This window comes from Caretta caretta, chromosome 5 (assembly GCF_965140235.1).
Source record: "Caretta caretta isolate rCarCar2 chromosome 5, rCarCar1.hap1, whole genome shotgun sequence".
NCBI classification, from domain to species: domain Eukaryota; kingdom Metazoa; phylum Chordata; order Testudines; family Cheloniidae; genus Caretta; species Caretta caretta.
In genome coordinates, this window is record NC_134210.1 from 25674859 (window position 1) to 25692711 (window position 17853).

At 39.7% G+C, this 17853-nt stretch overlaps 1 protein-coding gene across 1 annotated transcript in view; it reads left to right on the forward strand.

The window, feature by feature from the left end:
• LOC125636734 (sperm flagellar protein 2) overlaps positions 1–16275 on the forward strand; it is a 75245-nt gene extending 58970 nt beyond the window's left edge. The window contains exons 18-23 of the mRNA XM_075128429.1: positions 416–1937; positions 2024–2232; positions 2327–2450; positions 2574–4479; positions 14766–14872; positions 16264–16275. Coding sequence (XP_074984530.1) covers positions 416–1937; positions 2024–2232; positions 2327–2450; positions 2574–2949 — 2231 coding nt within the window. The 3' untranslated portion in view covers positions 2950–4479; positions 14766–14872; positions 16264–16275. The remainder of the gene's footprint in view (positions 1–415; positions 1938–2023; positions 2233–2326; positions 2451–2573; positions 4480–14765; positions 14873–16263) is intronic.
• Positions 16276–17853: the final 1578 nt, after the last annotated feature.

Consider the following 17853-nt stretch of genomic DNA (forward strand, 5'->3'; position numbering starts at 1 on the left):
ATTCTTTCTCTGGCTGGTGGGTCTCACCCACATGCTCAGGGTCTAACTCTTTGTGATATTAGGAGTCAAGAATGAATTTCACCTAAGATCAGATTGGCAGAGACCCTGGGTTTTTGGTTGTTGGTTTTCTCCCCCCTTCTCTGCGGCATGGGGCATGGGTCACTTGCTGGTTTGAACTAGAGAAAATGGTGGATTCTCTGTAATTTTAAGTCTTTTTAAATCAAAATTTGAGGACTTCAGTAACTTAGTCAGAGGTTATGGGCCTATTACAGGAGTAGATAGGTGAGGTTCTGTGGCCTGTGATGTGCAGGAGTCAGACTAGATGATCATGATAGTTCTGTCTAGCCTTAAAGTTTGTGAGTGTATGAGTTCAAATCACATCCAAGCCCCAAATAATGATTTTTTTAAATTGTAGCCATAAAAGCATTCAAGCATTTTAAAAGCAAGAATATCCCTCCTAACAAGAGCAAAGTCAGTGATGAAGGAAAAGAGAAACAATGTTTTGAACATCAAGCAAAGGGGAATCACCAGTTTCTGAAAACATGGCTAACGAAATACCCCTGGTTAAAGTATGATGGTAAAAGAGGAGTGATGTTCTGTGCCCTGTGTCGCAAGCATAATGTGAACTTGGGGGAAAACATACATAATTTTTGTTCTGGGACTGACATCTTTAAGCTTGAATTTATAAATATACATCACAGCAGTGAAGCTCATGCCTGGGCTAGTTGCATGGAAGCCGCCAGCAATGCCACAGGAGACCAAGCGTCTACTGAGCAGATGTTAAAGAGCATGAGCAAAGTAACTTTAGGACGAATAGAAAATATTTTTAGAACATGCCATGCTATAGCCAAGTGTGGACGTCCTTTTACAGACCTTGATTGGATGTGCAAACTGGATGACATGAAAGGTGTGGACATTGGTTCTATGTTTAGAAATGACAAGTCAGCAAGAACATTTATACATTATATTGCTGAAGTAGAACGTAGGGCCTTGAAAGAGAAACTTGAAAAATGTAAGTTCTTCTCCCTCATTAGTGATGGAGTCGCAGACAATGCAATCAAAGAAGCTGCAGTTGTATATGTACGCTTTGCCTATGAAGGAAAAGTCCACTGCCAGATTGTTGGGGTTCAATCAGTTGACAAGTCTGATGCTTCAACTATAAAAAATGCCATTGTGAAAACTTTGCAAATAAATCTTCAGCTCAATCTGTCAAGTCAAGACTGGTCAAGAAAACTAGTTGGGTTTGGGAGTGATGGTGCAGATGTCATGGTAGGAGAAAACAATGGGGTAGCTAAGCTGCTGAAGGAAATTCAGCCTTGTGTGCAGTCGGTGCATTGTTTTGCTCATCGACTTGAACTGGCTTATAAGGGAGCACTGAAAAGCATTCAGCTATACACCACTGTAAGTGGTCTCTTGCAAAATATATATTACTTTTATCATAACTCACCTCTAAATAAGAGCAATCTCAATTCCACATATGAAACCCTTAAGCTACGTCGAGCGATTCCCTCTCGAATTGGAGGCACCCGATGGCTTTCTCGCCTACAGACAGCTCTCCAGATCCTTCTTAAGGGTTACCCTGCAATTCTCCTGCATATGAGTAAGGTAAGTGCTTTAAAATTTTTATGTATCTTGACCAAAAAAAAAAAAAGCAAACTCATGGCTACTTGTTTGTCACCATTTTCATTGACATGTATTATTTTTCTTGTTGAGTTCCAGATGCAAGGAGACCCAAGTGCCTCAAATCACCAAAAAGTCAAAGGCCTTCTAAAGCTTCTTCTGCAAATGGAGGTTGTCAAGTTCTCTCATTTCTTGCTGGATATCATTAATGTCCTCAACATTCTATCCCGTGTTACTCAGGATCGTAACTCTTCCATTGCAGATATATTTGCAACCATGCAGTCGACACTGGAAACACTCCAAATGTATAAAACAAGGTGAGTGTGTTTAACCATTACACCAGATGTTTTACCTTAAAGTGTAAGAAAAGATTAATATTTGTTTTGTATTCTACATTTTTCAGATCTGGTCCAAAGGAACGCCTAGTTGATGCAGTTACACACTTTCATGGTCACCAGCTTGTAGGAAATGGAAATATCTTACCAGTACGAACCAAAGTATTAAGTGATCTGGTGAGGAGGCTACGTGATTGCTTTTGTGATGCCAGCCAAGATGTTTTGAGAGCTACCACCATTGGAAGTTTTAAACTTTGGCCAGACAAGATCAAACAAGGTATGGAAAACTATGCACTGGCTATCTGAATAAATCCGAATTATTTGTGTTTTTCTTTAAGTTATGCAGATGTTTTCTTTCACCTTTGGTACAGAATTTGGTGAAAGGGAGGTGTCCATCCTAACTAAGCATTATGAACCAATACTGGAAGGTGCCAGTGTAAAAGTTGATGAGGTTGACACTGAATGGAGCATGCTGAAATTAGAGCTATATGACAGGTAATAAAGTTACTGAAATTGTGAAAGTTCATCAAACTAAAAATGTTTGAAGTCAGTGTGTTTAAAGATTATGCAAAATCTACATGGCCAATTTTTTTATTTATTTTTTGCTATGCTTTTTAGATTTCAGAACATTCGGAGTTTGACATGGGATTCAGTGAACTCAGATTACTTGCACAAGTATCCTAACATCCTGATGCTGGTAGATTTGATCCTAACACTTCCTGCAAGTTCAGCTGAGGCAGAGCGTGGCTTCAGTCAAGTGAAGCTTACCATGATGCAACTGCACTCTAAAGGAATGTCTGAAAGTGTGACTGATCTCATGATAATTCAGTTGAATTCCCCAGACATCAAAAAGTTTGACCCAGAGAAGGCTATTCATTTGTGGAATAGTGCTTGGCAGAGACATAGAAGACTACAGACTGTCTATATGATAACTAATGGAAGATCAGATTGCTCCTCAGACTCTGATTTTGATAGTCATTATGGGAGTGATTAGAGTAGTGCAACATAACCAGTTTTCATTTTTGTATCATGCATGGAGATTTTTGTAACATTTCTTGAAAATTTAGCCAAAGCAAAAATTACACTAAGTTCATAAAAATTTAGCATTGCAAAGATGGCAGCCATTATATGTCCCCTACTGAATCTCCAATAGCTTCTCCCATCTGCCCATATACACTTGATATAAAACCAATACCAGGACCGAACCCAAAGATAATTAAAAAAAGTTACTTTAGAGGACTTCATGCCATTAGTGGCTCCTCTCATTTGTGGGACAGTATGATGTCTTGTGGTTTGTTTTCATTTATTATTCATGATTGAATTGTAGTACACTACATCCAATATGGTTACCTGTAATCTCAGCCACCAACTTGATTTAAACAAGTGTCTTGAAATAGTTGTTTAAGAAAGATCATTGGTAAATCCCTTACTTTTTTTAAACAATCAAATGAGAAATACTAACTAACCATTCTTGTCAAATGATTCTTTTCCCCTGTATCCTGTGAATCTGGGCCACACCCCATCCAAAAAAATGTGTCTTTCAGTTTATTAGAAGTGGTATAGAATCATAAAAAATGTAGGGCTGGAAGGTACCTTAAGAAGTCATCAATTCCAGCCACTGCACTGAGGCAGGATTAAGTAAACCTAGGCCATCCTTGACAGATATTTGTTTAACTTGCTTTTAAAAACTTTCAAATGACAGGGATTCTAGAAACTTCCTGAGAGCCTATTCCAGATCTTAACTACCCTTATAGTTAGAAAGTTTTTCCTAATATCTAATTTATGTCTCCTCTGCTGCAGATTAAGCCCATTACTTCTTGTCCTACCTCCAGTGGACATGGAGAACAATGGATCACAGTCTTCTTTATAAAAGCCCTTAGCATATTTGAAGACTGTTATCAGGTCACCCCTCAGTTTTCTTTTCTCATGTCTAAACATGACTATTTTTTTAACCTGTCCTCACAGGTCAGATTTTCTAAACCTTGTGTCATTTTTGTTGCTCTTATCTGGATTCTGTCCAATTTGTCCACATCTTTCCTAACTGGATTGATGATTATTTTTTCTGTTCTATCTTGGCTGACAACTACTGTAATCTCATGTAAGTTTAACATTTGTCAAACTTACCCTGCAAAAGACTTTTCTAGAGAGCCAAATTGGAGCCATTTGTACCTATCTGATTGTTGATTGCCTCTGTCAGATGGACACTCAGGATTGTTCAGAGAATTCACAGAATTCATTCTTTGGAATTTTCTACTAAAAGTTCAGTTCCAGTCAAGGGGAAAGACAACCAGTATCAGAAACAGCTTCCAGGAAATTGAGTTTCTACTCTCAAATAATGCCATCAATTTGTATCAGAAGAAAAATGGAGTGAGATTACTTATGATATTCATGGTCATCAAAAATTTCCTGGGGACTAAGACCCAGACAGGTCTTAAGAAGGTGAAACAACTTTGTGGTAAAATCGAATTTCAAGATGTCACTCACTTCTAAATCAAGAAGATCAGCTGTGTACTCTGGATATAAGGTACCTCAAATGCAAAACTGCAGAAGGTAACTCAGATGTATATGTGTAATATACACACGAAATACTTTAGATCTAAACAGTTATCAGATTCAATAATATAATAAACACAATTGTGTAATATAGTTATACAGCCTTTGAATGCATGCTTACTCTAATGGATGATGGGCTAATCAAGTACGGCTCAGAACAAGAGATCAGCGTCATGCACCAGAAGATGGTAGAGTAGCTTTGTAAAAGATACATCTTTTATCAAATGTGAATTTTCAGACAACCACTGCGTTCAATTGGCTAAGCATTACTAATCCTATTATTAAGGAACAAAACATGGCATGGTATGTGTTGTGCTAGGTACATTATTTGGTACATAGTGTTGCCAGTTCTCACAATTTTATCATGAGTTTCATGACATTTGGTATGTTTCTTAAAGCACCTGGAGTTGTTAGATTCTCAGTGTTAATTTTATTTTTGTTTTAAAGGAAGTTTCAAGCCCTTTTAGTTGTGGAGGAAAGCCTGAAAATCTGACTGCAAAGGGCTCAAACACCAGAAAACAAACAAACAAACAAACAAAACCACCTGAAGTTTAGTTTTTTTAATCTCCTTATTTTTAAGTCAATCTCATGATTTAGCAGGGGCCTGGATCATGATTTTTGAATGCTGGGGATTGGCAATACTGGGTACATTGCTTTAGGTAGATTGCTGCAGAACACTAAAGAAATGGTGCTGTCCCAACATGAAGCATATTCAGAAATGTTTCATTATGGTTCTAAGGTAATTCTGTGCAAATATTATCTCAAAATTAAATGAAGAAAAATAATTAAATCCTTTTTGTTTTTTAAAATATAATCTTACACTCAGAAGAAGTTTCATCATTCACCGAATAAACAAGGAAATACATTAAAATTGGAAAAAGCTATCTAAAAAACCTAAACTATGTTTTAAAATCTTTTTTTGAATCTTATTTTCCTGCTCTGGACATTAGCCTCTCCCTATCTCCCTGCTGATCTCTCTCCTAATGACATAGTTGGGGGGGAAGGGGCGGGGGAAATAGGCCATGCTACATGTGGAGATACTGAAAGACTTAGGCTGGCTTGGAGTGTCAGTTCTGAAATCATCAGAAGAGATGGGGCTTTAGCTTATGTGAACAATGTGATTACATAGATCTGCTTACATAGGGACCACATGCACCCACATCTCACCAGCCAGTCATAGTGCTATTAATTGTGATTAATGTTCTCTACCTCTGATTCTCTTTTCATCCCAGTTTGTATCTCCAATACTTCTTGACTCAATTTCTTGAATTTCCTTTTCTCACAATCACATTCTAGTACTATCCATGAAGGAGTGTTACAAAACTCCATGTAGCTTTACAAAAGGTGAAACCAGGGGATAGCTACATCTTGGGAAGTTGTTGCAGATAGGCAAGAGGCAATTGGGTTTTCAGGAACATGGAGCCAATTAGGGTCCTGTACATCTTACTTCACAGAGACACTGTGAGGAGGAGATATGGGGGAGATAAACAAACTGAGCAATGATGTGATGTAAGGGAAAACAGATGGCAGATGTCCAGAGCAGGAGTGACTACAGCCAAAAGAGGAAAATGGCATAAATTAAGGTTAGGACAAAGTTGATAATGGGTTATTTAAAGTTACTTAAAACAACCCAAATCATGGCCATGCTGGAAGAGGAAAGAAAGATCAACAACCTGAAATAAGAATTGTGATGTTCCAAATATTCATGATAAACCACTGGGAAGTTCTAGATTTTAATTTATTAAACTATATAAAAATATACTATATTATCTTAGTCTGTCTACTGCTTTTCTGAGGGACTTTGCTTTCCTTTCCCCTGCACCCCCCCACAAATCAGTAAAAGTAAATTTGGGGTAGAGTACTTGATTATTAGATTTATTAAGAACATGCTACATATGAAGCTTCCCATTAAGGAGCACTTCATGACACAGATAATGATGTAGGTCTTACCAAACTTATAAAGCTTCTTTTTGATCATGTGACTCTTGTAACCTTGAGTTTTTCCATCATAGTTTATTTTTTTGATGGGTAATAACTTCAAATTATGAAATCTGCGAACCTGGGATTCTGTGTATGTTAGCAAATGGTCCACTAAATGCTAGTTTTATAAGGTGTTTTTTTTCATAATATATATCCAAATTTATTCCAAAGGTGATATCTGTCTGTTATCCTGCAAATATTTCTTCTCTGTTTCTCAGTCTATTGGAATCACCTTTGGTGTTGAAATTCATGATGGTCCATTTAGGGGTTCAAGTTCTGGATTTCCTCCCTTACCTTGGCCTCTACCAACAGATGTCATACTTGTCACAACCTATTTCTTCCTTACCAACACACACACACACACACATCCGTGTGTGACTTACTACTGGCCTCAGTCTACCTCTGCTGCATTAGAACTTATGTAGTGCATTGCTCACCTGTTTTCAAGATTGAGGCCCAGCACACAGACTGTCAGACCTGCTGATTCCCATGATCAGGTAGATACTGAAAACTGTCAGGGCAGCTGGGCAGTATGCTGTGGTTGAAGCAGGAGCCGTCACAGGCTGGAAAAAGAGCAAGCACGGGCTTTGGCTGGAGCAGGAGTAGTCTGTCAGAACTACCAGGGAGCTGGGAGTATCCCCAACAAGATAGTAATGTTGAGCAAACTGGAGGGCTGCTTTCACTAGGAGCCTATATACCTACTTGAGGTCACCTGATTAGACCCTTGCTTGTGGATTGGCTGAACCCTCAGGACTTGCAGGGACTTAACCTCTGATGACCTATCAGGCGCAGAACACTCAGGTTCAGGGATGACTCATCAGACTCAGAGATGACTCATCCTCTGACTCTGAACACTCATTACAATACACCCCCACACACACACCTGAAAAGGTTTATCGGGGTATGACTGATGGAATTCTTTAAGTAGGGCAGGTGTATATACATTGTCAGCTATGCATGTACATTCCACAAATGATCAGCTGGATCATAACCCTCCCAATCAACAAGGTACATAAGCTTCCTCAGTGAACTTTGGAGTCCAAGATCTGCTTAACCAGGTACTCCTCATGACCCTGGACCATGACAGATGCTGGTGGAGGCTGAACTCATCTGGAAAAGGAGTTCTTGAGACATGGAATACTGGATGCATTTTCATCATCTTGGGCAGTTGGAGTTTGAAGGCTACAGAGACTGATCTGCTAGATGGGCCAACATATCGGTAATCCAGCTATCATGAAGGTCAGGTAGAGACAAAGTCAGCATGGAGAGCCATACTTTATCTCCAACTGTGATGTAACAGGTTCCCTGCCAATGGAGAGTGGCGTACCATTTGAAATCCTGTTTGCTCAGTTCTAGGTGGGCTTTCAACTCTTCCTGGATGCAGTGTTCCACTAGGTTGGAGGCTATGGGTACATGGGAAACTTGTGGCATAGACAGATGGAACTGGGAGGGGAAACCATAGCTGGTATAAAAAGGACTCTGGTGGGTTAATCTCCCACCAGAAATGTTATACCCAAATTTGGCAAAAGGGAGGAGTCAAACCCAGTCATTCTGGTGGTAATTGATTAAACAGTGGAGGTATTGGTCAAGAATTTGGTTTTCGTGTTCCATCTGTCCATATGTCTGGCAGTGATAAGTTGAGGAGACCAATAGAGCCACATCCAAGAACTTGAACAGCTCTCTCCAGAAATGTGAAATGAGCTGTGATCTTCAGTCAGATGTAATGTTAGACAATAGATCATGGAGTCTGAAGACAGGGTTGAAAAGCAGTCATTCTGTTACGTCCAGTGTGGGAATTTGAAGACACAGCATGAAATGGAACATTTTTGTAAATAGGTTGACAATGACTAGCACAGTTGTGTGGCACTGGCATTTGGAAGTTCAGTGATAAAATACTTGTAGATAGGTTGAGACAGAGTTCTCAATGGAATCAAAGTGCCTAGAGGAAGTCTGGCAATAGAAGTCTTCATTCAAGTGCATATGTCACAGGAGTTGATGTACAATTCAATAAACAAATGCAGTTTTGACAACCAAAAGTTCAAGACACCAACCTCAGTATTTTCCAATGACTGAAATGGCTAGCCAGGCACAAATCATGACATAGCCAGAGTATTGCTAGAAGTGGTTGACCATTAGAGATATAATCTGGTCTTTAACCAAGAGAATCTTGTTCTTGACCAAGAATTTTGAGTCAGGAGCTAGGTCAATTTCAGTCAACATAAATTTAGCTGCAAGTGGATCAAGGTGCAGGAGGGACTTCACAAGAGACAGCAAGGGTGTTGTTCACTGCCACATTAGCAAAATGGCATGGTTTCAAGACGGTGGCAGGTTTTGGAGTGTCCCATTTCCTTTGTCTTTGTGCTTACTCTTACAACACAACCATTCCTGGCACCTGAGGGATAAGTCAGGATGAAGTCAAACCTGAAAAAAAGGGACCAGTGAATATGGCATTGATTGAGAGCTTTTGCAGTTCACAAGTACTCTAGGTTCTTGTATCCACGTATGCCTGGACTGGGAAACATTCACCTTCCAGGTGATAGCACCATTCTTCAAAAGCAGCTTCGATGGCCAGCAATTCTTTGTCACAGATTTCATAGTTTTGCTCCATGTGCATCAGTTTCCAGGATTAAAATGCACAAGGATGAAGCATACCCTGGGGCCCATGTCGCTGTGACCATACTACTCTAGTCACATAATTGGAGGCATCTGCTTCAACAACAAAGGGTTTTGCTGGGTCCGGATGTACCAAGGTGCGTGCTGATGTAAACACTTTCTTTAATAGATCAAAGGTGGACTGGGCTTCTTGTGTACTAGCAAATATACTATTCTTCCAGAGCAGCCAAGTAATCAGGGTCACCATCTTTGAAAACCCCTGGATGAATCGCCAATAAAAATTAACAAATTCCAGAAAATACTGGACATCACAGACATTTCTTGGGGCTACCCAATCCATGATTGTGGATACTCCTGAGGTCCATACCTGTCTTGCTGAGGAAAATGACATAGTTAAGAAGTTCACAGAAAGGTGGGTGTAACTTCTCATGTTTCCTATACAGGCCATTTGCTTGTAGAAACTCAAGTACCAGGCAGACATTTTGGTTGTGTAGTGCTTGATTTTCTGAAAAGATGAGGATGTCATTGTCATGGATCCACAGGGTCTCGTGTAGTCAACCTGTAACCAGTCCCTTGGGAGTGACCCCTCTAGGGCCTCAAAACTCCAAGACTGTGCCTTCAGTCACCAGCGAACCGTGTCTCTCTCCGTGGCTCCCTACAGTGGATCCAGTCAAGGCGGACTCCTACAGGAGGCTTGTATTGTACCCCTTCAGAGATCAATACTCTTATTATTTACAGCAACAGCAAGCACCCTTTTCAAAAGAAGATAACAATTTTTAGTCACCTGTTATACAGAAGCTGAAGTCTTTGGGATAGCACAGACAGGCAAAAATTAAGCCATAGTCCATCCTGACCAAGCCTATGTAAATGCCAGCCAAGCTGTGATGGTTTCCATCTGTGTCCATGTTTCTTTATTCCAGTTCCAGGTGAGAGCAGGAAGCCTCTTCCAGAAGCCAACTCTTTATCCCCTTATGGTCATCTCTCAGTCCTTTCTTCTCCAGGCAGGGCCTTGCTGAGTTCACAACTGCACCTGAAGGAACTTCCCACTGTTGAGTATAGATTGTTCAATCATTGGGGCTTCCATTGTACTGCTGGATCCCCTGTTGATCTGGGTTGGTTTCAGCCAGTTCCTTAACAACCCATTCATTTCACCCAGACAGCAAGGTGACACACACACACTCACACACCTCATATCTCCTGCACTGTTCCTGGAGGAGTGTTAACCCTTTCCCCTCGGGTGGCAATGCAAAGTATAGGAGGAAACTGAGGCATACATAGGACTTATAGAAATACTACCCAAAAAATGCCACTTCATCACAATCATCCGGGTAGATCACCATTAACTGGTCTAGATTAGAACATCCATGAAAATGTCATTGACAAAGTTTGGAAATGTGTCTGGGGCACTGGACAGAGTGAAAGGCATAACTAGGTGCTCAAAATGTCCATAACAGGTGAGAAACTCAGTTTGATTTGTCACCCTTCCAAATTCAGACTAGATTGTAAGCACTGTGAAGATCGAGTCTGGTAAATAATTTGTTGTAACCTACCCTTTCCAACAACCTGTTGAAGGGTTGGAAAGGGATACTTGTTTTTAATAATGATTTTGTTCCACGCATGATATCCTATGCAAAGACACAAGGAGCCACCCTTCTTTTTAACAAACGGAATCGGAGCTCCAGCAGGAGACATGGACAGGCAAAGTAAATTCTGTGCAAGATTCTCGACAACATATTATTATAAGGCCCTGAGTTCTGGCTCCAAGAGGAAATAAATCCATCCAAATGGAATTCTGGTCCTCTGGCTGGAAGTTGATGGGGCAGTTATAGGGTCTGTGTCAGTTGTCAGCAGCAGTAGCTTGACTCAAATCATTTCTTGCATCTTCCAAGAGATGTTTGGACCATGGTCTGAGAGCCAGGGAATGCTGAACATGGTCAAGAAGAGTGTTGAATTGGTTAAATTAAACTGCAGAGTTTCCTGATGGTCTTGGATTTCAACCTGGAGGGGTGCAGTTTCATGCATGACCGGACTTGAGGACAGCATGCTACTGTCAGTCAACTCCACTAGGTCTGGGGTGAGGTTCTTCCGCACTGCAAGAAGGTTAGTTTTGGCAAACTCCACATCCATAAATTTACTAAACATCAGAGTCCACAAGCTCAGAGTTGGATGCAGTTCACCTAAATTATAGTTGGGATGCAGAGGCAGAGCAAGACCAGCAGGTGTGGAAGGTAACAATTTTTGGCTGCCAAGATACATACATACATTCATAGACAAGATGGGTGAGGTAATATCTTGTATTGGACCAACTTCTGTTGGTGAGAGAGACAAGCTTCTGAGCTTACACAGAGCTTTTCTTCAGGTAAGCTCGAAAACTGGTCTATCTCACCAACATCAGTTGGTCCAGTAAAAGATCTTACCTCACCCACCTTGTCTCTCTAATATCCTGGAACTTACACAGCTACGACAATACTGCATACGAGATACATGATGGCAGAAGAGGAGGTTCATGTGAAGGACTTGACTCCATGGTTATGTCCAGCTGCAAACCCTCTAATGGGGCTGGACACAGTCTTTCCCAGGTTTTCCAAGGGTCAGTCTTGATTTAAAGGGGCATTCAGTAGTGAAATGGCCTTGTACACCACAGTGTAGGCAAAGTCTGTTCTGCCACCAATACTCCTTTTCCTGATCTGTGAGGTGCCTTTGCCTCACTTTCGTCTGCATAGGCTCTGGCCCTGGAACAGCCTCTGGGGATGGCCAGAATGGAGCAGAGAGAGACTGGGGATGTGGTTTTGTCTTCTTCTTTTCTTGGCATTGCTCAGACAAATGACTGGTAGTCCAGATATACAATTCAATATATGAGTTTAGAATGGGACAGAAATGGTAGCTCTGGGCTGCCTGGTTCCAGTCCATATCAGCAACCAGATGCCAAAAGTAAGCAGCATGTGCCAATCTGGGCCAATGGCCTTGTCAGAGAAACTTCAGCGGTTTCAGCGGCTTTAGTACTACAAGTGCAATTCAGATAGTCTAATGTCAATGAAAAGGTGTGGATGAACTCACTGAAATTAGTAAGGATCAGGCTAACCTATTCCAGAAGTGGCAAGACCCAGTCTAGGGCTTCACTGGTCAATAAATTGATGATAAGCCCACCTTGGTCTGGTCATCAGAATATATTATGGGAACATCAAGAACAAAAGGCAGCATTGGTTAACAAAATCACAAATTTCTGGCAGTTCCCTCCAAACCTTTCCAGAGATGGACCTTTCCAGAGGGACCATAGCCAGCACTACTGGAGCTACTGGGATTTGTGAGCAGACAAAGGCATTCTTCAGTTGCAGCTGGGCAAGTTGATCCTGAAGGTTCTGGACCCACTTCATCATCGCAGTGCTGAACATCCCAGGGGGTTTCCATCTCAGGCACTGGAGCCATACATGTAAGGAAAAGTCTGCTCAAATTGTCAGGACAGTCAGACAACCAACAATGGCTTGAGCAGGAGCAGACTTTCAGAATTACCAGGCTGCTGGGATTATCCCTGAGACGGTAGTGATGTTAAACAGACTGGAGTGGCTGCTTTCATTAGAAGCCTATATACCTGCATTGGGTCACCTGTTAGACTCTTGCTTGTGAATTGGCTGGACCCATAGGACTCACAGGGAATAATTACCTTAGATGGTTTATCAAGCTCAGAATAGTCAGGGTCAGGGGTATGACTCAACAGGCTCAAGGTTGACTCATCAAGCTCAGAACACTCATCACAAAAGCTGGGTAAGCTCTGCAGTAGTGGCGAGTCACAGCCGGAAAGGAGGAAGGGGCATAGAGAGAGAGAATCAGTTCCTAAAACACAGTAGTTATGCTATGTCGTAGTCAAACAAATTCTTAGTGCCCATTGCCATTGAAATTTTTCTTTATTAACTGCCTTCTTAGAAGGTCCTTGGTTTTCTGTCTGCAGTGAATAAAGTCAGAACTAGAAAATCTATATAATTACATGCGTGTTTTTTTTTAAAACAAAAAGCAGAAGAAGTCCAGGCTGTAGCTAAGAGAACCGTAAGAAAATAGCTATTTTTCTGATAGAGTTTGGTGAAGATGTCACTTAGCCCTGGTCTACACTAGGACTTTAGGTCGAATTTAGCAGTGTTAAATCGATGTAAACCTGCACCTGTCCTCACGATGAAGCCCTTTTTTTTTACTTAAAGGGCTCTTAAAATCGATTTCCTTACTCCACCCCTGACAAGTGGATTAGCGCTTAAATCGGCCTTGCCGGGTCGAATTTGGGGTACTGTGGACACAGTTCGACGGTGTTGGCCTCCGGGAGCTATCCCAGAGTGCTCCATTGTGACTGCTCTGGACAGCACTCTCAACTCAGATGCACTGGCCAGGTAGACAGGAAAAGAACCGTGAACTTTTGAATCTCATTTCCGGAGACTGCGGGAACTGTGGGATAGCTACCCACAGTGCAACACTCCGGAAGTCGACGCTTGCCTCGGTACTGTGGAAGCACTCCGCCGAGTTAATGCACTTAATGCACTTAGAGCATTTTCTGTGGGGACCCACACACTCGAATATATAAAAAAGATTTCTAAAAAAACGACTTCTATAAATTCGACCTAATTTCATAGTGTAGACATACCCTTAGAGAGGCCCTATGAAAATCCAGTCTTCTAGAAGCATGGCAGTAATACTAGCCAGACAAAGATAAGTTTTGCCTCTCAAAACTGAAGTCATATGCGGCTCACTCAATATTTTAAACTTTATTGGATTAACAGTGATTGCACAATAAATCCTAATCTATCTTGTCTGTGTCTCAAAGTCCTACTTTAAACTGAGGGGCTCAACTCATCTGTCTTATTTACCTCAGCAACCACAGTCTTCCTTTTTTACATGTGAAATTTTTGCATAGAATCTCAATTTTCTATTTATTCAAATAAAAGTACCTACTTGTTTATCAAAGATAAATAGACATATAGTCGTTTTTTCTTTTAATTTCATTAGAAAACCTCTTTGCGTTAGATAGCTACAATTTCCAAAAGCTGGTCTGTATAAAGAATTTTTGTTTTGAAGTAAAGTTAAATTATTTAACTGTAGCTGGAATTTTCTGCAAATGTATTGTGATCTCCTCTAAAGTTCCACACTCTCATATCTACTTGCTTTCAAGAGTAAGCATCTGATGTTTTCTAATTAACCTAAATTGAAGAATGTAGGCCTTATAAAGCAAAAAGAAACCATTGGTCGCGATGGTGATATTCATGTACAAGACTATGTTGGTGTCTGGCAACTAGCATTTGTGATGGCCTCTCTATTTATTAACTGTCAATGTAGTCTAGTCAAAGATGGATTAGTGAGCATAGTACAGGTGAAGAGGTCAAACATGCAAAATAAATATAATTTATCATATGCTTCTGAAGTTTATCAGGTGGCTATAAAATGGGTTATCAAGACCATACATGTGGTGTAATTCATAACATGTATATTTTATATATAAAAATGTAGGAGTTGGAACAAAGAGGATACTGCTGCCTTTTAAGAACTACATTGACAGTACAAGTAATTTTTCTATAATCATAGAAAGTAAATACTAGAAATATAGTTTATTTTATACCAATATTCCATTTCAGAAAGTGCAGATATGTCTTTTGCTATCCATTTGACACATTTTTATTTTTTCACTAGGTTTAATATCAAATAAAATATTTATTGACATTCTTCTTGACTTGATTACTTTGAACCTTGGAACAAACAGCCTTCCTGATGTATGGATGCGCTTCACAGTTTCAGATGTAAGTTTTAATTGCTGTTTTCATTTCTGTAGATCTCATCACTTGAACGCTTTGCCAGTTTGCCTAGTGAATATGCAGTTCTGGGCCTTATCCTTACCATAAAGAAGCACAAAAAAAATTTTTTTAAAGGGCCTTCCGAGTTATTACTCCCATCATTTCCTTTCTATAAGAGTAAGTTTGTGGATGCAGCAATGACAAGATTTAATCCGTATTTTACTACTATATTTATTTATGCGTTTCTCATTTATAGTATATGAGTGTCTTGGACATTAATTTAATTTATTCTCACAACATCATTGTGGGGATAGGAATTATCTCCAGAGGGGGAACTGAGAAAAAGTGACATTAAGTAACTTGCCCAAGACTGAAGTAGAATCAATGGCAGAGCTGCAAATAGAACCTACATCTCCTGAGTCAATCCGGTGCTTAACCACAAGACCGTTTTTGCTCTTTATTCAACGGTAAATCCAAGATATGGGAATAAGTAGGCAGAGGTTGGACCTGCATAGTGTTAAATATGTTTCTTCAAGAATCTTGAATTTGCTGTGATACCATTAGATTTCCCAAATGATTATGTTTTTATTAATAGCACATGCGTCCAAGACTATGGGATAAGGAGGATTACCAAATTTAGTAAATTTGGATTCTTCTAGGAAAAGGCTTACACTTAGAGGATGAAATGCACTTACAGTGAAAGAGGTTTAACATTAAGACTTTAATTGAGACTTAACTGGTACAGACAACTTTGTGTGGACTCTTTGCACATGGATGAATTTCACTGAGTACCTGATCAATCCTAAAAGGTTCTGAGCAACAGGAGCTCCGATTGACTTAAATTGGAATTGCAGATGCTCAGTACCTCTTGCAATCAGGCCATAAATCGATATTTTTTGCATAGTAAAGAAATTAAATAGAATATGAGTCAGATGTTCAGTTTGTTGTTAGCGAATGTTAGTAGTAGTGTTCTTAGTAGTTGTAGTTCATATTGTTAGTAGTTGACATGTATGCAGGCTGAATGGAGGATTACTTACATCACTAATATAAAATATGTATCTATTTATGTATCCCACAACACATTCTTTAAGTATCTTTAGTCCTTACAGGTGTTAGATTTCCCAAACCAGGCTTTCATTAAAGTGCACCCCTAGACATTGCTGCTTGTTTGGTGAAATACAGTGAAAACCTCATCTCCAAGAAGAAATAGGAAGAACCCTCATCCCATCATCTATCTTAGAAATTTCACTGCAGGAAACCTCAGTGATGACTTGAACTGGGAGATGATGCTGTAAGGCTACAAATCCAGTTTCCTAGGAATTTAGGAGAAGGATCCTACTCCTACTGGGGAGCCCTTTACTAGGTGTAATATATTCCCCTCTTTGCCTTGCACATAGTGGACACTACTGCAAATAGATAATAATTGACTTATCTGTGGGTATGAAGAGAACCGAAGATCCACATACTCCTCCCCATCCACCATCTTAGAGTGGAGTACCAAGTGCACAGCTTTCATCTTGCTGGGGGACTCAAGGTTTAAGGATGCCTAAAATGACTGTTCAGGTTCTGAGAGCTTATCTTACTCACCTGTGAAACCACATTAAGACATGGCGCAATCTGATGCTAAGTGTCTAAAAGTGGAGAGTCAGAGTTTGATGGCTATCTTCTGTCAGAGTGAAGAAAATTCCTTCTGTATAATTGTATAAAATTGTATTGTGTTTTATTTTAATTATGTAAGAAATGTATATTCTTACACACAACTGTAGTCCAAACTATTTATAATTTTATTTTTATAGTTACAAAATCTGGCAACTACATTAACGGTGAACTCAGAACTTATTGATTGGCGCAGATTCTTATTAACAGCGGCTCAACCATGGCCAGTTCCCTCTGTGATACAGCTCCTTAATACCCTGCACAGCTTTAAGGCTGTTGATGAAGCTGGATCAGGCTTTGTTACACAGGAATACTATAATCAGGTTATAATTGTTTCTTCTTTTGAAAAATATTATTTTGTAGTTTTTACTCAAAAGGTGTATTATTAGTTTTGTTCATTTAGTTTTCTAAACAGTCTGAATTTTAATAGTTTTGGTATTTTGGGGATCCCTTTTGGTGAAATTTGTCTTATGCAGAGAAAATAAAGAAACTTTGCTAGATTGAGTCCAATATTTGCAGATCCCATCCACAGTTTTTAATAACAAGAATCAGATTAGTTAGGTGGACTCTGTACATTCATTTATCTCTTTCCTCGGGAACTAGTTTCTAATGAAAATCCTCCTGTTCTAGAGAATCAGAAACTGACATACTGTTATTTGATTCTTGTTATTTGTTCTCTTAATTTATCCAGATTTTTTTTCTTTTTGACAGCTCTACTTTGGCTGTAAAATATCTGTAATTTTATCTTTATTTAGTTAAATAAACAATTTTTGCAAATGAAGATTGATTTTTCATCCTGCAGCGAGTGGGAAATTACAAGATTCTTTGGTTCAAATACATAAGAAAATTTTAATTTGGGTCTTCATTTTGCAAAGTTCAGCGAGGTTTTTGGGAAGGGAGGTTTCATGAAAGTAAAAGAATTTTGGGGAAGGCAGCAGCTGCCTTTCACAGGCATCTATACTGCTCCTCTTGCAGAATTAAATATTGGCAATATAATTCCAGAAGCCTGTGATTTTCAGAATTTCTTTCTTCAAAGTATCACTGATCCAACTACCTTCCAGCAGCAAATGTCCCAAGACATTTGAAAAGAAACTAACCCTGCCAGAGCTGGAAAAGCCACAGAAAGGTATAGCTATAGATGTTGCACCCACCTACACATTATTGTGGTATTTTTCACTGAGGTACTAGAGATTAAAAATATACCAACAGCTCCAAAGTCAACAGAATGTTAATGCAGCATTTTTGACACAGGATGCTAGTTTGAACATCCTTTTAACTCAGCATCTGATATGAACTCTATGAAGTATGAACATTCTAGCAGTTGCCCTGCA